This window comes from Watersipora subatra, chromosome 10, assembly GCF_963576615.1.
Source record: "Watersipora subatra chromosome 10, tzWatSuba1.1, whole genome shotgun sequence".
In the NCBI taxonomy this organism is placed as follows: Eukaryota; Metazoa; Bryozoa; class Gymnolaemata; order Cheilostomatida; family Watersiporidae; genus Watersipora; species Watersipora subatra.
In genome coordinates this window covers 15,255,136-15,277,947 of record NC_088717.1, presented here as the reverse complement: position 1 = coordinate 15,277,947, position 22,812 = coordinate 15,255,136, and the positions used below count along the sequence as shown (strand labels likewise).

The 22,812-nt window shown below is 34.5% G+C and overlaps 2 protein-coding genes across 2 annotated transcripts in view; one reads left to right on the top strand and one right to left on the bottom strand.

Annotated features, from left to right (window-relative positions):
- Window positions 1-2,392: 2,392 nt before the first annotated feature.
- On the bottom strand, window positions 2,393-12,226 carry LOC137405991 (thyrotropin-releasing hormone receptor-like). The gene is made up of 4 exons (XM_068092487.1): window positions 11,651-12,226; window positions 9,040-9,302; window positions 4,647-4,870; window positions 2,393-3,144 (listed from the first exon to the last, which is right to left on the bottom strand). Exons 1-4 carry the CDS (start codon window positions 12,135-12,137, stop codon window positions 3,027-3,029), a joined length of 1,092 nt encoding a protein of 363 aa, XP_067948588.1. The 5' UTR covers window positions 12,138-12,226; the 3' UTR covers window positions 2,393-3,026.
- A 1,996-nt stretch (window positions 12,227-14,222) lies between these two features.
- The window catches only part of LOC137406449 (BTB/POZ domain-containing protein KCTD3-like), a 34,633-nt gene continuing 26,043 nt past the window's right edge, over window positions 14,223-22,812 (top strand). Inside the window, exons 1-3 of the mRNA XM_068093034.1 lie at window positions 14,223-14,346; window positions 17,144-17,243; window positions 18,137-18,210. Of these exons, the coding sequence (XP_067949135.1) occupies window positions 14,303-14,346; window positions 17,144-17,243; window positions 18,137-18,210 (218 nt within the window). The 5' untranslated portion in view covers window positions 14,223-14,302. The remainder of the gene's footprint in view (window positions 14,347-17,143; window positions 17,244-18,136; window positions 18,211-22,812) is intronic.

The window sequence follows — 22,812 nt, the reverse complement described above, 5'->3', positions numbered from 1 at the left end:
AAAGATGCCTACATTTATTATATAATCATACCATCTCTGGATTGGTCTCATTTTGCTTGTGAATATGTACATAAGCATATGTAATTGGTACTTAAATACATGTATTTAAAAACATAAGTTTACAAGAAACTTATTGAAAGTTGAAATTTAGTCAATAAGTTACTTCCACTCTATCAAAGATAAATTTAAACTGAAATCCTACATACCCATGTACATCCACAAATACTGACATGGAGACAAATGGACAAGACAATAGACAAATGGTAAATAATTAAAGTTGGCTTGATTGTAGTTCTAGGGATTCATGGAAACTCCCAACACATGCTCATTTGAGTAGTTAACAACATTGCAAAGAAATATCAAAGTTCCATATTCAATACCAATATTAAAGTAAAGCGTAATGCCATCTCCATCATCTCCATCAAAGGAAAATAATAATATTCAATCTGCACTTGGCACTGCACTAGTGTATACTATGTCGCACTAGGCACTGCACTTGCACTAGTGCATTTATGAAAAAGTTTCCAATCCGCACTAGGCATTGCACTAGAGCATTTTATGTTGCACTGTGCACTGCACTTGCACTAGTGCGTTTATGGGAATTTTCTAATCTGCACTAGGCACTGCACTAGTACATACCATGTCACACTAAGCACTGCACTTGTACTAGTGCACCCAGGGACTCATGTCAAATTTGCACTAGCATTGCACTAGACATTTCTATTTTTAAATTGCACTGCACTATGCACTGCATTAGTGCAGTGCACTAGTGCAGTGCAGTGCGCACTGCACTGCTAGTGGCCCCAAGCCTGCCCATATGTATATATGATATATTATATATATATTATAAATATATATATAATATATATTATAGAATATATATATTATATATACAATATGTATATTATATATTTTATATATAATACGAAATATAATATAAAATATTATATATAAAATATAATATAAAATATTATATTTTATATATAATATTTATAATATTATATATAGAAAATTACCTATGTTCTTTTTCAAGTTGTTGTACACTGAGGTTTTTACCATGTAGATAGCGCTATAATTATTAGGAATGAGCCAAGGCTACGTGTCGCAAAGCATTATGGGACAAATGATATCAACATAGTTTTACACAGTCTCTCTGGGGACCTGTAGGTTTGACATACCCAACCCTTTTCCATTGTCACGTCTCTTCCAAAACTCTATGTTGTAATCTAATCATTTCTCCGAGTTGCCTCAAGCATTATGTAGGCATCTGACATCCAAAGAATGTGCTGCCCAATTTCTGAAGCTGTCAAAGGTTTAAACCATTTTATGATTTCCTTACATTAAAGCTGCCAGACAGTGTACAATATGGAGCTGAACAAGCATGAAATCCTCATATGTGGTTTTATTAGTGCAGGCACTTTTTTAGGGAATGTACCAACAGGTCACTAAAAAGCATAACTTTCTGATGTATGAAACAAGGGTCAAGCTGACCCTAAGCTCAACAGCTTAGCTAGGTGAATCCGGATTTTCATCTCTTCCATATATAAAAAATAAATATTGTAACGTCATCAACCCTGAAAAAGATCTACACATTTCACTCACCTACAAGTAAACATGTTTCAATCAAACAATAGCAGAAAAGAGACAGGAAAATATTCAAAGATCATATAGTGTGTTGTTTTTTTTTGTATATGTTTCTACTGTGCGAAACCATTTGACTCTTACTATAATGACCTTTCAATGACCTAATGTTCTATTATATTCTGAATATGTTTGTTTTTCATTGTTTTGAGCTGTTTTTGCTTTATTCAAAACAAGAGGATATGAGATTGCCCTGGTCAGTCGTAGGGGTTCGGAGGTAAAAACGAACAGGAAGCGCTGCTTTAAGGCTGGTTCACACAGTATCCCCTTATGTCGGCGTTAATCCCACAATGCTTCAGTGATTGTATGTGACAACAATGTTCACATTATAGCGAGCCCATCCGCAGTTACATCAGCGAATAGTCTACAGTATGGCGTTCTAATTATACCAGGTGCTAGCGGAATTGATAAAATACTAGCCCCGCAGCAACTGCCATGAAACAAAATATAGATTAAGCAATCCGTGATGGCCAATCATCATTGCTGAAGTGGTGCAGATTATACAGACTGTCATGGATGCTCGGCAAAATATCAAGAAAGTTTGACAGCCACAATATTTCTCGACGCATTCACATCGCCTCGATAGTGCCATCAGTTTACTATGCACATAGTCGACGGATAATCGCCGAGAGGACAGCTCCGACATGTTCCGATATAATATGAACCAGCCTTTGGAGAACTACAATGTATTTACTGACAGTTCCCATTTGCAAAGATCAAGCACCTGTTCTCTGAGTCAATAAGTTATAAATAACTGTTTGCTTGCTGTATATTTTATTTCATATGGCTTACATCAACACCCTCAAGTGTTTCATAATTCATAAATGTGCCTGCTTATAGCCTTTCCTCTTATACAACTATCAGGAGCTCATTAAAAAAATATTCTGTAGGCACAAAGAACTCCGTTCATCATTTCTTTCATCAAAATACTCATACAGAAATCAGAATTCAAGTAAAATTTGCATGTATGTATGGTTAACAGCTTGAGGCGATAGAAAAATGTACTAGCTGTTAGCTGAAAAGCAGGGCTTTCTGATGCAATGATTCAGAGTCACGCTGACCCTACGTGCTGACAGCCAAGCAACACCTAATAGCCTTCACGCATTACTAGTTAAACATAGTGAAACAATTCTTCGCCTTTAAAATCATATATTGCACAAAAGACCAATTTCAATGGAAGTGAGATTAGAAGCTGGCTACATACAAAATCTATCGTTAGGACTCGTACCTCCTACCTTAGCGTGGTTACAGATATTTACGGCTTACAAAAAAAATTTAAAAAAAGTTCAGCTTGGCTGCAGACGGGTTTCCAGAAGATTCTTGTATAAGATTCAATTGGGAAGTAGTAGGTTGATCACAGCTGCTTTCTCGTACTCTCTCCTTATTTAAGAGATCACGGCTAATTTATTGACATTGAGGAGAGGTCTGTCGGACTCTACGAACTTCTCGCTCATTCTAAATCCGTGGGTTTGTTCGTACTCTTTCCTGCTTGTCCCGCAGCATCTGCAATGCACAGAAAGGCTTGTTAAAGCCTATCATACCATCCTTGGATATTTTCAATTATAATGTAAGTACCACAATTTATAAAGATCAAAAGAAACGCTTTGTTTGGAGATAAATTCTAGAAGCAAAGTTAACTAACTAATTAAGAAACTAATTACATCACAAATAATTATGTGATGTATCAGTGACAATCAGTGTGATATCACAGCGGATATCACACTGATTGTCAATTTACAAGCCACTCCAGTTCATTCGATTATTACATTCAAGCGCCCCCATTGGATGCTACGGTTAGGAATTGAACCAATCAAAGTAATCGAAGCAGATAGCTGGCAGCTGAATGGTTGCTATAGTGCTCAGTCTAGTTTGACTTGCGTGTGATTGGATAATTGATTATTAGCGAATGCATTATTTAGAGTATTTGTTCATAACATAATCGTCATTCAGAATGCAAGTCATAAAATCGAGCAATTGAAGTACAAGAAATATTTGGAATGATAGGCCTACTAGTGTTTTGAGTTTGATTTTAATACTAATCACAACTTCTTACAAACTTTGGTACTGGCTGATATATCCACATCTGGGCATAGTCGGTTGCCATCTGGCCAACCCTTTAAAGGTTTCCTATTTATGCAGACCTCTCAAGGCACCAATGGTCGCCAAGGGCAAGAGCTAATGTTTTCTGCTCGATACTATATGTACTAGGTTGTCTTTTTCAACACTCTTTTCGACTGAATGTAACCCAATGAAGTTGATGTTAAAGGCAGTTATTATCATTATTATGCGGCATGACAGCTTATTAAAATTCAAGTTAAAAAAGCTTTTTAAAAACTGTCATCAACAGAATGGCCGCTTGAGAAACAAGCTCTCTGAAAAATCACTAACGTACTAGACCTAACGTCTGCTGCCGGGTGCTTAATTCATCAATGCTTGATTCAACACGAGATAGCGGTGTGTGTAGCTTCCATGTGAAATATTTTCAATAGGGTGATTTGGTGATGATGCCCAATCATGTCGCAATTGGTTGTCTCTGTGAATATAGCCTACATTCCAATGAAAGTGTTTCTCTTTTCCTAATGATAACCAAATATTTTTATAAGGAGTAAAGCTAACAGAAAGTGTTGTTTCAAGCGGAAGATCCACAGATTCTGTCTGAGAAGTCGACAAAAGCTATCATAACGTTTGCCTAGCATGTCTAACGCTCCTCTCCAGTCCCAGTTACTAAACTCACACTAATGGTACAATATTTTATTATTATTATTCTGTTTTTAGGCAGTATCCGCAGTACCCCTGTTAACAAGTAAAAAAGGCACCAAAAAGGAAAACATTTGGAAACATAGTGATACAAACTTGATGAGCCACTTGACTGATCGAGGACCAATAAAATATGTTGAACAATAAATTATACTGTTGTTTAATAAATCGCGACTATGACATCACACCAATCATTCACAAATAAAGAAGTCATAAAATGTTCACTTTTATTCTAAAAAAAAACTTACTTGAGAGCCCGAAATGCAGATTTGCGGAAACGGCTGGAAGCTGTGATATATACAAATGGTTTTACAGCTCCTCCTAGGATTACCATGACGGTGCCAAGAAGTATCATGACATCGTTGTCATTGTTTACAGTGGCACGAGTATGCAGGTTGTAGAAGTAGATATATCGATATGGCAAGTAGAATATTATAGATATTGTGGTGATAACAGCTGTGGATCTGAGAATCTACAAATATCATTATAAAATATTTTGAATAATGAGAAGTGACAATATCGGCGCACTGGCATAAAACATGATATGGATTTCTAGAACTACAGTCATATGCATAAGTAGAAGACCACACAATCATTTTCATACGCTTTAATTATAGGTCTCAATAAGCTCAATATAGTCAACTAAAATAAAGTTATATATCATTTTAATCTTAAAAACTTTTTTCATGTTATTGTATTGTTTATTTCATTTAAATTTGATTTAAATATTAAATTTATTTCTCCTTATTACATAATACTCTCAGGCGAGGAGATCTGCTCTGTATTAATGAAACATTAGCATTTAAATTTTATTTAAATATTAAATTTATTTCTTGATTAAAGTTATATATCATTTTAATCTTAAAACCTTTTTTTCATGTTATTATATTGTTTATTTTATTTAAATTTTATTTAAATATTAAATTTATTTCTCCTTATTACATAATACTCTCAGGCGAGGAGATCTGCTCTGTATTAATGAAACATTAGCAAAAGTTACTAAATGGTTATTTTTTCTTTCAAGCTATGTGTTAAGTCTGTTTAAAGGTTTCTCAAATGTTGGATATTTCTACTTCCCCAAAGTATAGATTCAGTCATTTTTGACAGTTCAAGCACTCATGTCTTCAAATAGCTTTTAGTAAATAAATATTTACATTTAATATTACTTAGCGACGTAACAGTTAGAGTATCGTCTTTAAAGACGAACAGATAAAAAAACAGATAGAGGAGATTCTGAGTATTAAAATGAGACCATGTTTCTGTATTCACATGCTTTTTTAAGCAAAGTACAACTGATTACATATATTTCAGAAATGCTAGATTGTTGTAGGCGGTCCTATACTACTGGCCATGACTGTATTGCCAAAATTGAGGAGATGTTGTTTGGAGGGCTGAGGGAGTGCGTAAGCGCTGGTATCTATTATGTGAACGCTAGTCTGGTTAATGAAGCCAGGCGCGATTATTATCAAATCCAGCCGGTCAATAGGGACCGGGTAGAATTGATCAAGGGCAGAGAGTTCATCGCTGAGAACTTCATCTTGTTTGAATAAACGAAATGAATAAAGATGGTCAACAATCGACTGCACCGAACATTCTCTCAGCGGGTTCAATCAGCCGATGACTAAAATCATTGATCTTCCCAGGAGAAAGAGATATTTTAGATAAACATCTTGTAATCTTGTTTGTCTTCCTTAAAAGGATTACATGATCAATTTTATCTGCTTTTCAGTACATTTCGTGAATCAAATAAGATGAAAGGTTCTGCCTAATGTGAGGTGCAAGTTATTTTAATAGAACTAACACAAAGGAGGGCATTTCTATAGATATCTGGCTACAGACCTTTCGATTTAACTTAGCCTGAAGCCCAAAACTTAAGGATGCTTTTGGGCCTCCTACGTGCGGAGAGTATGCATATAGCGAAGGAGAATAACAGAATTCAGGTTCCAATTACATAACTGACAATTGTAGGGGAATTACAGTAGTTTTTATTCCAGATAGGTTACCACGATGCTGCGCAAAAACCAAGTTCCAGATTCTTCCAGATTCAAGATTTAGCCTGTGATCTTTGTGAATAGGTTAGAATAACCGACCACTTAGTGAATAACAGACAGATTTGGTGAATGCTAAGGTTTTTAGTAAATTCATCTGCAAGTTTTCTTCAAATGAATAGAGTAAATACTCTAATCAATAGAGTGATTCCTTGTGTGGAAGATAACTCCAGTTATGGTTACACTTAGACCTTGATGGCTTACTCCTGTCAAAAGATTTTATCAAAATGTATAAATAATTTTCTATTATTCATTATGTGTTTGTTGTTTTAAGTGATCTGACTGCCAGGATGGTTCAAGATTATAATCGACAAAACTTGATCGCAGTTAAAACACTCGAAAGAAAAAGGCGTGCCCAGATATGATCAAGTTTTCCCGATTTTAATCTTGAAATATTCTGATATTCAGGTGAACTAAAACAACAAACAAAATTTGAAATGCTAGAAAAATATCGAGACTTTTTGATCAAGTTTTTAAAAATTTGACGTGAGTCATCCATTAATGATTGAATATCCATTACCTAATCCCTGTGGTTAATACATCTTTTTCATGTGCCCCCTATACGGGTAGAATACATAATAAATACAAGCTCAAAAATATCTACGGAAAAGAGATTATTATTTTAGAAAGATTCTTGCCATCAGACAGGAAAAAAGAAGCATCTCATTTACTACGGTTTCGTCTCTCACATCAACACCCGACTGTTATCTGGCCTACGCCCGTTACTCCCGTTACTCCCGGAAATAAATATGCCAATTATCTATTGATTATTTGCCCTATGAAACTATATCTGTAGTTCTATTGATACTTCTCAATGGAAAAGAAAGCATGAATAGAAACACCCTAGTAGCCGTACAGAAAGGGCAAAATGCGAAACAGCCCCCCACACAATGGCTGGCTGTACAATGTAACAAGCAATTACTAGCAGTGGCGATGATTACCTAATATTTCGTGGTTGAACTCTTGATATGCCCTAGAGCGCAATCAAATGTCACTATTTGTTCTTTCTACAGTCCAGCTGCCGAGCTGCCGGCCTGTAGAAAGAGCCAATAATGGCATTGCTGCCATACTGCATTATAGGCTTGTCATTACTTAGACAGCCCATAATTGGATACTTTAATGTTGGCAAGACATTCCAATAACATTTTTTTCGAGTTAGTTTTTTCAGTGCGCCTTCCTCCCCCCCTCCCCCTTCCCCCGGGTCACGATATCCCCGTTATATGATTTTTTCTCCTTAAGATGTCACACACAATGTTTTTTTCATCCCCCATATGACATTTTTTTCGCCATACAATATCAACAAAAATTTCTTTCGAATTTAAAATTTGGCAGTTGATGTGCTGTAAATGTCGAAATAACAAAAATTCTGATATGGTATTCGCTGAAATCTCTCTCACAACGCCTGAAAGAGATATGATGCTTTCTCTCTCTCTTAGTTCAGCGTTATTTGTTATTAGTTATAGTGAAAACAAAACTGGAAACAGATAGGTGATAAAATTTTAGACGATGACAAAGTTGAAATTTAGATTAGTAAACTCAATACTAAAACCTAACTTTAAGTATGTGTTTAGTAAGCTAAATTCTTTAAGTTAAATTCAACATTTTTGTTACACGTCTGCCTCAAAGGTAAGAGCTTCCTATGCTACGTACTGCTGCTACTGCATATAGTACATAGGAATCTTACATTTTATGACCATAACCACTAAATACACTAAAACTACTGTAGGTAACTACAGTTACTTAGGTTAACATATTGTTTTGTTACTAATTTTTAATATGTCCAGCAAGTATGTAAAATTTTGATGTTTTTTTCCAGGGGATGTTTGCATTAGCTAATTACTATGGGTTTCTATTTCCCTCTATACGACATTTTCACTATACGATGCCAACACTGGAACGAAATAATGTTGTATGGTGGGGTCTTTTGTATATGGATATTTTTCACCTAGTTAGTTCATAAGAATATTTTTTATCTGGATAATTTTTATCTGGATATTCTTTATCTGGATATTCTTTATCTGAATAGTTTTTATCTGAATATTCTTTATTTGGATAATTTCATCTGGATATTTTTCATATAACTTGTTTTTATCTAAATATTCTTCTTTTGGATAGTTTTTATGAACATTCTTACCCTAGACAGTTTCCAAAAAGAGTTGCCTGCACTGCCGAATATGGAAACTGGCTCTGAAGGCCATATGAATTTTAGATTACAATTTCTTTAAACTATACACTGAATGCCAACTAAGGCTTGATTACTTTTTGTTGATGTACACTTAATTATCATATTTGAAAGCAATTGACTGTTATAAGCAAATGTGTTCCGATCTACACTAGTCTTTAACTGTAATAGCGTATCAATTTCAGCTAAATTATCCAAAATAAAAACTTACATGCTAATAGTTTTCATCTAAATTAAAATACTACTTTGACGACTACCTATCTACAAAAATAATGTTTCCGTGAGAAAAAAAGTCGTACAGTAATACCTTGAGATACCAGCTTAATGCGGATCGATCTCGCATTGTCAATTCACTCGTATCTCAAATACGTAAATAGTCATATAGCCCTCTCATCCAACTGTTCCACTTACGTGATTTTTAAAGTCGTCCTTGATGAAGTAGTTTTCTAGGTCGACATTCATGGCCTTACAAATAGTGCAGGCCAAGTAGGCGATGCTGACAATAGCAGTGATGCCGTAGAAGACCATACCCATTATGGTGAAATAGAGTTGCTTTATGTGGGGCTCCATTTCTAGGTAACACGAGGTTGCTGTCGGTAAATCAGCCCCTTCGTGTGGCGCTGGATATTTTAGTAAAACTTCCTTTGTCATGACTATGAGGGGCGCTAAAACACCTGAAACAATAAAATCAAATAATAATTAAAAATTACATGTAAAATTTAAATATTGTTTCCATCTCAGAAATCTATTCATAGATATGAAATCAGGTTTAAAAATGAACAAATTTTTTACTAGTTGCAGTTTCTGCACAAAAAACCTTAAAAAATACAAAAAGGAGATAAAATGTAACATGATAAACAATGTTATAATTATACTGCTAACTCCAAATTTTATGTCATGTGCCAGTAAAAACTATAAAATATTGTTAGTCTTTCTCACACACAAGAGACTCCAAATTAGATCAACGCGCCAATATTTGACTGAGTTGGTTTTAGACTAAACGTGTCGTTGGATCTGCTGGGCGAGTTAGTTTTAAACCAATTAGCTTTAGACGCATTGAGATTAAACCACTCGTTAGACCAATTGTCTTGGACCAATTTGCAATGCTTAGACTCAATGCATTAAAATAATAATTAATATAATAATATATAAAATAATTATTTATAAGTTTTATTTGCTTATTTTGTCATATAGGCCTACCTGTATATAACTAGAAATGAGTAAATAAAAATGTCTGTTCAGTTTATTTCGCGCAACTATTATCATTTGAAGCTGTTTTAACAAGTTTTAATTGTTTTAACTGGTCGACAAAAACCGTCATAATAGTTGGCGCATTATTGGCAAGAGAATTGATGAGTAAAACCACAGCGATTCAACAATGTCGAATACCGTCGGAGACATGTTTTTATTGCGATGCATTACATTGTTCATAACAGAACAGATTCGTGCACATCCATCAAAGCATCTAGGTTACACCATTGCCGGTCAATTTTCTATGCATTCATCTTTATTGTTTTTGTATTGGCATTATGTATGTAAAGCTAAGCGTCCCCTGAGCGAGGGCTAGCCATGCCCTTTGTTTATACGAATTATATATATAGCTAGAGAAACATCACGTTGCTGAGCTCAAAGAACTCTACTTTGCTATTGCTGTGAGGTGCTGCCAAATGCATGAAATCGTTAAGAGGCCTTTTCAGCGCAGCGCTTGCAAAAGAGCGGATTGCCGCGTGCGGCTGCCTATCAAATTAACTGTATTGATTGAGGGAATGAATATAGCATAACATCTAAGCAACAGAGTTAAATGTGCCTAATGCTGACTAGCGCTGCCCTCGTGTTAATTTAACCTCAGATTCCCAAGAACCAACCAGCCGAGCGAATGAGAAAGATGGCAAAGAGACCGTTTGTCACTATAACCTAGACATCTTCAGGTAGTGAAATGATACACTTACTTCTTGTATAGAGACAGTTTCTACAGCGCTGCTGGCATACATAATATTTTACCAGAAAGCAATTTAACTAAGTATTTCAGATCTGGCCTTGTACAACACACCTATCGCTATATTTACCTACGCTTGTACCTATCACTATATTTATTATGTAGCTTATTGGCTATTTTATTCATTCGCTTGCGTGTACAGCAGCAACATTAGTTCTAAATAATGTAATGAATGCTGCCATTCAGTCTGCCAGAATATGACAGCGCAGCCCTTGTTCGCATCAAGTCATGACGTTTTTGTTACTGGTACTACAATAAAGATATTATAAGATGTCCCCCCCCCTGAAGTATGCCAGGCGCTTCCAAAACCTGGTACCACCAGGAGCCAGAATATAAACTTTTAAAATGTAGTTCATATTTTCAAGCGTTAGAAACGCAAAACCCATTAGAGCAGTATAATATAATACAAATATAATAAATATTTATATTATATTATAATATAAATTTAATAAAAATTTAAAAATATTTAGAGATTTATAGATTAAGAGCGAATCAACTTGAGCACTTTTCATTTTTGTACTTTGTCCTAAACTGTAGGCCTACATACTTTCATTACAAAAATAATTTTTCGACCTCGATTTTCAGCAAAAGGTTTTGAAAGAAAAATAGGAAAAAATTATATACAGAGAATAGAAACAACGAATGATTTATGGTAAAAGTCAGAAAAAGAGAATGTTACTATCTAGTTGCTACAAAAAATTTCGAATATCAGACTGGAAAGATGCACAAAAAATAGAAAAAGTCCTAAAGTTTTTCATGGCTAGTGTAAAATAATTTTACTTAAAAGATTATAAAGTTGATCCATACTGCAACAATATATATATTTTTAACAAGTTTTCGTAAAAAAATATTTGGCATTATATTTTTTATGCAGAGGTATAACATTCTAGTTATATTTATTTGTGCAGCCCATGTTTGTGTGTACCTGTTGGGCAAATGGCCTTCGCTCCTTCAGGCCAGAGTATAGGACTATTCCCCCAACCCAGTCAATCTGGCCTTAGAACCTCAAATGAATAGCATGTTTACCTGCATTCAGGAGCCAGGTGATGGCTATAATTCCAGACATCTTTCTCGATGTGATCATCATTGCACTGTGAGGTCGGCAGACTGCGTTAAATCGCTCCCAGCAGCAGACAACGATTAGACACGAAGTGACATGTGCGGGTAAGAACTGAAAGAAGGCGAGCAGCGTGCATCCTTTGCTGCCGAACATCCACCGCCCATCGTTGAACTTACTAGCTATTTCTGGCAAACTGAATGAAATAAGAAGAATAATGTCCGCAAAAGCTATGGCGAATAACAACTGAAATATGGGCGCTTTTAGTCTCGGACTTTTACGTGTTGCTATAATCAACAATACATTACCGACGAGTCCAGCAGCCATAGCGAGCATGGCAACTGGGAAGGCGACGAAGAGGTATGGTCCTAGCTGTCCGGCATTGCCTGTGCCGTTAACGTAGATTACTCCTTCATTCAAGAATGTATATCTATTAGTCAAACTAAGAAACTCCATACTGTGTATTGGTGATATACGACCAGATCACGCTAGAGCATCTAGTCCTGCCGCGCTCCTTTCACACAATGAATTCCCTCTCACGCCTCTATTCCTTCACAGCCAGCTGATCACGTCCCTGGATATTTACCTGCCTTCCCTCTGTGGACATTCCTCACGCTTTCGCTTAGCGAATAGGCTTCAACCGCTGAATGAATGACGCAATCTATAGCAATAGCAAACAAAGTACCTGATAGGTCAGTTTATTTGTGCAACAGGAGAAGACAAGTCATGAATGTCACTCTCAAAATGCACAGCATTTAAGATTTTACAACAAAAAGACCTTTGCCCATTTAAGAACCTATTTGTAAGTAACTAAGTTTACGATGTTGAATGTAGCCATAATTTATGCTAGAATGTAAACTTAGGTAAGTTTTTTAACTGTAGAATTTTCACCAGAAACAACAACAACAATATTCGTAAGATAAATTACTGCTTGGAAAGTGCTGTATCATTCGCAAGGTCCTACAGCTTTAAGCCTTGAAATGAGGGGCCACGCTGCAGCCAATTACCAACAAATCTAGTTTTGGTTGTGTTCAGAAACTAATATAATAATAATAAACAAAAATGGCTGTGTTAGGAACAGCACAGATTTTGAGAGACTCTACTGTAAAAGAAAGCAGTGGCAACCCTTTGGCTTTTAGATTAATCCCGAGCTCACTTACGGCCAACCTTAAAGGTTGTGATAAAAACCTGCAATAATAAAAATACGCTGAAATTAGGATTATTGTTTATGGATTAATCAGAAAATAATAAAAGGAAATATGTTAAAGAGCTACAAACTAGTAATGGAAGCAAATTGAAATTGGAAAACAAGGGCGATGGTGCTACCGATAGTAACAGGAGCACCTAGGGTTATGCACACCCTGAGTAAATAAACTGGCGAGGGGAGGGAGCGGGTACTCAAAGCAACCACAAACACCAGAGTAACAAACTGCCGTACATGCCCTATGAAGGTATTTAAGAGAGGGACTGTCTATTTATGTTTAGGGCTGTAAATAAATAGCAGTGTTATTATTGCCAGCACCTGCTTAATAATCTTTTTATTAATAATGATAATAAAGATATACCTATTTCAGCTTAATAAAACTAGGTCAGGGGTAAATATACATAGCAGCAAGCTAAAGTTGAGAGAAAGCACATAATACTATTGATGATTTACGCACCATTTGAATTGTAATGCTTGTTTTGCGAAAAGAACCGCTCATCTCATCAGCAACTCAGATGAATGATGACTTTTAATGTCAACACTGCAATCATCTGAGCAGATTCATGATAGAACTAGGAGAGTCATTTAACTATCACTAATATGCAAGCAGACATCCTACTTTAACTAGAAAGACTACAGAGAATGCTGGTCTTGACAAATAGAGTTATGAAATCAGTGTGTTTTTCATTACGTCAACCTCTATCAATAATGTTTTCTTTGCAGATAAGTTTAAATTATCTTCATTTTTTATGCGCAGCTTCAATAAAATGCCCAAGGCTAAATTAATGCAATTTAGGATAGCTAACAAAAATACATAAAGACTAAGATAATCACAACTTCATACTCTAAAAGTGACTTATGAAATTTTTTATGACTAAACTATAATTAACATACTTATTAAATTTAGCAAAAAGGCTAGATACTAAACAAAACATTAAAAAAACACAAGAGATAAAGGACAGTGAAAATCAGTTACAATAGTTATTAGATATTTATTACGTATATCAGCCAGCATGCTCAATACGATAGCATGTAAACTGAAATAGACTGTGTTTCAATTAATATATGCATGCTTTAATCATGTGTAAACCAAATATACCAGTATATTTGGTTTATATACCGGTATATTTGATACCAATGTGTAATCACATTTTTTAGTTGAAACTTGTGGAAGGAGTTGTTTTCTCCACGTCAAAAAACACGCGGAGCCGTAGATCAAATAATTTACCGCCACACACCGTATCAAGCACGAGAGCTGCGTGAAAAATATCGTTGTGGTAAACGCAATATTCATCAAGTCAAGTCTACCGTAAAGCAAATTGCAAGTAAACTGAGGCTATAAAGGTCGATTAAAAGGTCAGGCAAAAGCTGGAAGGAAATGTTTTAGTTGCGACCTACGTTAACATGACTTCATCTCATGGATGATCGAGACATAGTGAATTTCAATGTTGGGGGAACAAGGTTAGACTTTTAGGTACTGAAATGTTTGAGTGCGACCATCTTGCTCCTATAAACGCTTCCCTTTACCGAATTGTTTCAATATTAACTCTATTTAACAAAGCCGAACATTTGATTTTAAATATGTAAATGGAAGATCATCGTTTGAGCAGAGCTTTTAAATGAGCTGACGCTGTGTATTATGTGTAATTTTAATATTGAATCTATTCAGGCAACATATACAAATTTTAAAAATTGTTCTGTTTGGTTATAGAGCTAGTTTTATTGATTTGGCTGGTTTTCGTGTCAACTGGGCCAAATGAAAATTCTCTTTTACGATGTTTTTGCTGAGCTGAAAATTTAAACTTTCAGTTTATATAGTATTGCCAAGATACCTGGTGTTTTATTGTAAAATATTTTTGCTTGCTTGGCGCAGCATTAAAATTAATAATGACGTACGCTGAAAACGCTTAAATATATTTTATATTGGTAAAAGAATTGGAAAGTGCCAATCAAAATGATGGAGTGGTTTGTTGTTTTTACCAGCCTGTAGTTTCCTACAGAACATTTTAGCAATACATATCAAATTTTTTCTCTGTCAAATAGCCATTAGAGAAATTCTAACATGCTTTCAGAAATATAGCGTTGGGTGACAAACAATGGTGTACTTTTAATGAGTTGGCTCTCAACAAAGAGTAAGAATTTATTTTACACATAGCTTTGATAAACCTAAATTTTAAATTATAGATTTTAAGAACTGGACTAAACCTTTTGAATCAGGATTGGAATAAGTCTTGAAATTACAAATGATGTGCAAAATTTTTTTTGTAATCCAAACCAGACAGTTGTCATTAACAAGCTGATACCTTTTTGTTGTGAAGTCGCATCAGGTGTCTTCTAAGGTTTTTGGGTTTTAATCGAATTAAGCTTTGTGATATCACTTATAAATGTCAGATGATGCTTTGTTTTACAGTCCTTGAGATTAGTGTGTCATACATCAGCTCTAGCCTAAAATTTGGCAGCTTGCTTACAGTTTTATTTTTCAATCACTTCAACAAAGGAAATAAATTCATATCATCTGCTGCTTTTATTTTAGGTTTGTTAAGCTGACAGCGGCAAAAGTGTTGATAAAAACTAACTTTTTGCCTTTGTTCACTAAAAAAAAATCGTGGCTACTTGAAACTTGGCACACTTATTCAAGAGAGCTGGCGTTTTTACAAAAACAAAAAGTTCACAACAAATAAACATTTAGTTAAAACCGTGTACTAAAAAGTTCTTACACTCTTTTCTCATTTGAAGATTTCAATGAGAACACATTTAATCATGTAATTTCATGTCAGATATATCTATATATATATGAACTCTTCTAATTATTATAATACTTTATATCAGTCAAGTGTGCGATATAGGTAACTACATTTTTCAAAGCGAACATTAAATCCCTTTTTGATTTAGTCTGTTTTATTTATTTTTTCAATTCTTTTACGTAAATACTTTGTTTTGTTACTTTAAGTTGCAGATAGTCTTAATATAATAATCAAAGTAGACCAAGCATAATTATGAGGCTGCAAATAAGTAACAGAAGGACTGGAATGAAATAAATAATTTTAGTTCAGCTAAACTGAAATAGCTTGTTAAGCATGAAAAGACTTCCTAATTTTTGCATAGTTATGTCCCCACCAAACTATAGATGAGAAAACTATTATAACAAGAACAATTTTAACAACAAATACAAGATATATTAACAATATAAACACTCCTAGCCACACAAAAATAGCGGTAAATTTTGCCAGCAGTCACTAAAAACATTTCAACTTTAAAGCTCGTTGAAGTGTCTGAACCAGGAGTCGCTCTTCCAAGATTTTCAGTAAATGATAGTTTAACTTGAAAATATCAGATTTGGTAACTTTTTTGTCTTTATATAAACGAAAATAGTAGCGTTTTCAATAACGATCTACTTATTATTGCGAAGTTTAAAATATTTCCGTGAGTTTGTGTTTTCTATCACTATTGGCTATAAGCGAGTATAAATAATTTTAATTTTGTAAACAGTTTAACATAATTGAGTTGCTGGAGTGTCAAGTGTAGCAATATTATAGCATACACTAAAGCCGGTATGTGGTTGGAGGAGCGGTATCTGGGAGGAATTTTGATATAGTTTAATAACGTAGAAGGATATTCATATAAGCCTTATTTACGGTAATCAAATATTAGTAAAGAAAACAACTTGTACTATTGACATTGTTGCAGCCATTCCAATGTCGAACGTCATTTCCGTGAGTGCGCTTTGCTAAGAATTGGAGGTATATATTCTTCTGTAGTCTATCTCTACAAATTATGTTGTAGTTATTGCGGCTTGATGGCTATTACAAGACGACATTTCAGCAAAGGCTACTACTACTGCATTTTAAATTTTATCTCTATTAAGCTTGTTTAAATACTGTATTATATTTCAATATATAAAACACCAGTAAAGTTTATTAATACTCAGTTTTAAATTTTTTTAAGCTACGTAAGCCTTATAAAAACAAAAAAAGTTTCTATTTTTTTTGTATGATAGCAGCCTAATTTTTTGCAACCTTCTGCAATGCATTCTTAAATAAACTATTGCATTGTTGGCATAGTATAGTATCGTAAAAAAGGCAAGCTAAAAGTAAATTTATGAATATCCTTTGCATAAATTCAAGTAGGACAAGACAATCACTTTCTAGTAGCTAGAAAGTTTCTTGAATACCAACTCTAATACCTCCATGATAGCCATATGACAATGACTGACAGGTATTACATTATATCTGTATCCATATCAATATTTGTGCTACAGGTTTGCCACCTCCAAGCAGACATTAACATGGGTCTCTGACTCGTTTTTCTCTAGTTTGGTGAGCGGAAGAATCCCATCCATTAAGGACAGCACAGGCGCTGTAAGTAGCTTTTATTGAATAGCCTCCTTTTTAATGTATTTTGCTAACTTCTGATTTCAAGGAAATATTTTCATCTATAGATAATTTGTGTTGGTTTGTCTTCTATGCATCCTGAAAACAGTGAACGAACTTGGATCAAATTTTCGACAGGCAACTTCTATGGTTCCAGAGATGGTTTAGGCTATATAGTTCTAGGGACTGGGGCTAAAGGCCCTATAAGGCCAAAAACGACATCGATACATCATGTATTTTATTGTTACCGCTATAACATTAAGTATAGTTTCACTTATGGAAGTTTCAGATATAAATGAAACTTTTGCAGTTAAACTTCTGCGGGTTTAAACATGGGTTTAAGATGTTGATATTCTGGAGGCTGGGTTGAAGCCCATCTAGTGGCTAAATTTGATTAATTCAAAGTTATCACTATAACCTAGGTCACAGTTGTAGAAAGTAACACAAATCTTTGAAAGGAAACTTCTATAAGTGTAAAGAAAGTGTATACATATTGAGGTGTGAAATGGTCTGGCTTGGAGGCCTTCTAGTGGCTTAAGGCCTATTATTTCACAGTAATCATTATAAATTGGGTTACATTTGTTCGATTTAAATAAAACATTCAAACAGTAATTTCTATTAGTATTTGGGAGGTTTTAGATTCACATTTTGAAATATTATTTCCAGTCTTAAGTCATTAAAAATTATGATATTATAGCCCGATTAAATTGTTGATTTTATTGGAAGTTTGTATTATTGTAGAATCATAGATTTAATTAAGGAGTAAAGTTGAAAAGTAAGTCACCTGCGAACTTCATTTAATAGAAGTGACCTCAGCAACGTCACACATTTCTACTAGTAATATTAATTACCCCTAACTATGATGAACACTTGACTTTTAGATATTCATAGACAGAGACCCAAGTCTGTTTGCCAGTATTCTCAATTACCTACGAACAAAAGACATCGATGTCAAGTGAGTCACAACAAACTTTGATTACCAGAGGGTTCTTACGTTAAACTCTAACGGCTGTGTTAAGCTAACTTCCAGGAGTTTGTTGGCCGACCTAACCTAACCTTTTGTATTTTGCCTGGATATTATCATTGCTTTTAGAGACACCTTTGCAGTGAGTTACTGTCAAGGACACACATATGATCGACCAAAGGTTGATACATTGAAGTATTGGTAAAAAATACAGTCATACCTTGACATACGAGTGCCCCAACATATGAGAACTTTGAGATCTGAGCAGCATGTTGAGTATTATTTTGCCATGAGGGACGAGGCAAATTTGAGATATGAGCGTACGAGACGGGTCTCAATGCGACCGCTAGGTGGCCAACCATTTGAGAGGTCGCTTACGAGAACAGCTTTGATCGGTTTTTTTTGTCGGACCAGTTTGAAAAAGTTTTAAATAGGCTGGCTAAAAGTGGTAGCGAAAGCGCGTCGAAAAGTGCCAAGCCAGAATAAGATAATAAAAAATAAACGTAACACAAAATAAGTATTAATATTGGTGTAAGATTGAAATTTATTTTTAAATGTGTGCTTAGTAAGCTAAATTCAGTTGGGTTACATTTTAAGTTTATGTTATCTTAAGTAGTGTCATGAAAGTGTAGCGAACCAAACACGGTGCCTGGTGGCCTGAAGTCTCTCTCAGACCGCAGTTAGTCACTCCATCTGTTTTGAAGGTAAGAACTCCATACAGTATTGTGCATAACAATGTTACATCTTCTTGCAGATCATAACCACTAAATAGGTATTTGTTACTTTGTGAGCATAGGTAGTGCATTACAACAAGTAAGACATGTTTTTTCATCGTAATATCTGTTTTTAGGTGGTTTTTTAGAGGATGAGAATGGATTGATTTTTATTTAGCTATTTTATATAGGAAATATTGCATTGGGATACACGAAAATTGACATAGGAGTCTTGGAATGTGTAAAGCTCGTATGTCATGGTATGACTGTATAGTCCCTGATCGACATCATGCCAGCAAAGAACGATGCAAATAGTTTCATACAATTGCTGTGATCCAGCTTCAATGATCGATCTTGTCTAAAAAATATTAATCATGGAAAAAAAATCGATCTTGCTCCATCCGCCTGATGTCTGCTAAAAATTGTGCAGTGTCAGAAAGCAGCATACATGGTGGACGATTTACTGACACTTGAGAAGACCTTTTCAGTAAAAATTAGAGCTGCACAACGATTATAGAAATTAATCACGATTAATAACTGGTCTGAACCAGTTAATCTTCAATTAATCTTGGAATTAATCTAGCAAAAACCTGCATATTCGAAAACAAATAATACAGCTACATATAAATTAATTATATTTGAGACAATTATTGTTAACAGGAGTACATGTTATGTACAATGTACATAAGTTACAACGTATTAATTATTATGAGTATGAAAATAGCCCGTGAAAGTCTATAATTAAGCCAGCCAAAAGTTGAGGCAGCACAGTTTATTCACATTATCCGAATGAAGAGATGCCCTCTTCCTACATACAATAATGCTAGCTTTAAAGGATAGCCGCTCACAGGAGACAGTAGTGGCGGTAGTCAGCAGTAGTAGTTGTCTGCGACAGCCGGTGATGAATTCTGAGCGGTATGATGAGAATTAGTTAAATGACATCTTAATGATGATGTGCTGTGGTGGTAGGCAAATTCTTTCTGGCATATATTGCACTTCACTTTCTTGTTTACGCTACAAACAACGTCTGTAAATGCGCTACCTAGTACGGAGAACATTTTTCTGCTTTCATGTTCTAATAAAGTGTCAATCTTATTTTACTATTATTCTAAAGCTGAAATATGAATGTGATTTTTTTGAAAAATTAAAATACATGTATAATTTACCTAAAAAAGTTTTTAAATATAAACAAAAATAGACTGTGAAATATTAAATAATACTGAAATTGCTGTTGTTGCTATTACCTAGAAACATGTTCAAACAACTAACAACACGACCCACTTACAACTAGATCGGCACGGTTCTTTTTTCGTTGTATAAACAAGTTTTACGTTAGTGACTCACTTAGTGTTTTCATAGTTGAGTGCAAAATAATTGTGGTTGTATTTAATTGGTAAAAAAGTGTTGCTTGTCATAAACCACCTCGGTTGCATTTTATTTGAAGATTAATTGGCTCAACTCAGTTAATCGCGTGTTTGTATTGATCGGCGTTAATCGTTTAATTAACGCGATCATTGTGCAGTAAAAATGTTTTTGATAGACAATAAAACAAGCGAATCAAGGTACAGAATAAACTCCTCCAATCCCTAATTCTGCAATCTATATGGACAACCTTGACACAAGTTTTGCTTTACTGTTAGAGATATTATTTTGACATTCATTAACACTTGAAATGAGGCATCATGGATTTTACGCCAAAAAGACGTTCCTGTGAAATGCTGTGAAACATCTAACAACCATCATACACATACATAATACACATACATAATACACATAGTATCATATATCAGGGCTGACTAGATAACACTCGAACCAAGGCTTATGACGCCTACATATTTCGATCTAATCAACAAAAGTTACCAAGGAGAGGTCATATGGGTCTGAACCAAGAACATATATACTCAGTTTATAAACGATAATGTGAATTTGCTTTTGCTGGAAATTTATGTCATTCCTAGACCGCCAGCTTTATTTTTACACTAGCCGAATACCCAGTGTTGCACAGGCGATAAAAAAGTTTTTGCACAGACAATTTATTTTTAATTAACATAAACAACATACCATTCTAACTTTTAAATGAAAGTGTTAGTTTATTTCTGTGTGGGCTATGAGTTTAATTAAGTTTATGCTATATATATACAAATATTTAATTTTGGGAAATGTTCATTTTGGGGAAGTTTGGCCACATATTTTTCTTTTAGTAGTTCAAGCATGCCAGTAGCTATGACGTGAAACGTGCGTATTTTAACCAATCGCCAGTAAAGATTGGTAGGTGTAATAAGCTCACAATTATTCAATAGTATAGCAAGGTGGCATAGTGGTTAGTGTGCTTGTCTGTAAAACTGGAATTTGTGAGTTCACTTTCAGTGCGAAGTTGTTTTTCGTACGTGTTTTATCGCTCTAACTGGACATACGACAAACCAACAAACACTTATATATAGACAACGACTGAATGCCCGACGTTGCCCAGGTAATAAAAATCTTTGCACAAATAATTTATTTTTATTTAACATTTAACAACATTTACAACATTTATAGTTTTAAACTACATGTCATGAGAAAAGTGTTTTGTGTAGTTGAAATAAATTAAGAGAAAAAATAAACAACTGTGAAGGTTTTCACACTTTGTCAAACAACTGTAACTTTCAAACTTCATATCACGAAGAAAATGTTTTGTGCAGGTCAAATAAATTAAGAAACAAAACGACTATAAGTGTTTAAATGTAAATGTGAAATAATTAGCAAGTAATGGCTAAATTAAGTCGGTTTTGCTACGATTACAATACAAAATGACTTGGTAATGATACAATTAATATGAACTGAGAAAACAAAATAAAAGTCCTGAATATGTTGAACTAATAATAAAAATTCGTGCATAGAAGTGTGTGTGTATAAACAAGGTTACTGTTCCACCAGAAGCTATCCATCAAAACTTTGAATACGACGATACTGGTACCTTTCGATACTGGTACAAATGTAAATATGAGATATCGTACTGTCTTTGTTTGGTACTTTGTCTGACCGAACAGAGAGAGTGTAGAGGCTATTCCTACCCGAGATAATACAATTGTTCGCGTGTGAAGTATTAGCCTTTACCGATTGAGCAATCAAGCCTTATGAAAAACCGGAAATAGAAGTATAACGGCACATTTGAAATGAAAACGGTAAATTTGAAAATTACAAATTAAAAAAATTGGTAATGGTCGCAAAATATTAGTTTTTAAACAATTTCAAAAAATAACAAATGCAAAAGGTAATATTGGTTAATAATCAAAAGTGCACATTTAGCGTATGCATACGATATAATTATGATGAGAGCTATAGAATGCTAAGGACTGTATAGCTCAGTGGTTAAATGTGTTGTTTGAAACTTGTGGCTGCAATCTCCATCAGTTCAAATCCAGCCCACAGCGAATTTTTTCATTTCAAGATTTTACTAGCTATAGCTGGACAAACCGAAGTACAGACCCACTTTGAGATTTATATATATATATTGATTTATATGTATATATATATATATATTACTAGCCGAATGCCCTGCATTGAATGGGTATTAAAAACAGTTTATAAACAGTGGCAAGTTGCCATTGGCTAATTTGAGTAAGCTAGTATATGTATTGCTAAAGTTACCAATAAGAACTGTGAGAGCAGGCTTTAGTGATGCTGTATGTAATGTAGAGTCGCTATGCGTACTTTAACCCATGTATAAACTATCTGCCCAATGAATCAATTGTATTCTGTATAGCTTAATGAGTTAGATTGTCGCCTTGTGAACCGGAGGTTCTGGTAACAAGTCATGGATTTTTCATTCGTAGATTTTAATCACTGTAGCTGGACATACATACAACAGACTTGGAGATTTAAATATATAAATACTAAA

Bases quoted from the DNA above. Each gene is read 5' to 3' on its own strand.
- LOC137405991 (XM_068092487.1), bottom strand. From the start codon at position 12,137: ATGGAGTTTCTTAGTTTGACTAATAGATATACATTCTTGAATGAAGGA. The intron at 9,303-11,650 runs GTAAACATGCTA...TTATTGTTTCAG, and splicing joins CACCTGGCTCCTGAATGCAG to GTGTTTTAGCGCCCCTCATA. The intron at 3,145-4,646 runs GTAAGTTTTTTT...TGTGCATTGCAG, and splicing joins TCTGCATTTCGGGCTCTCAA to ATGCTGCGGGACAAGCAGGA.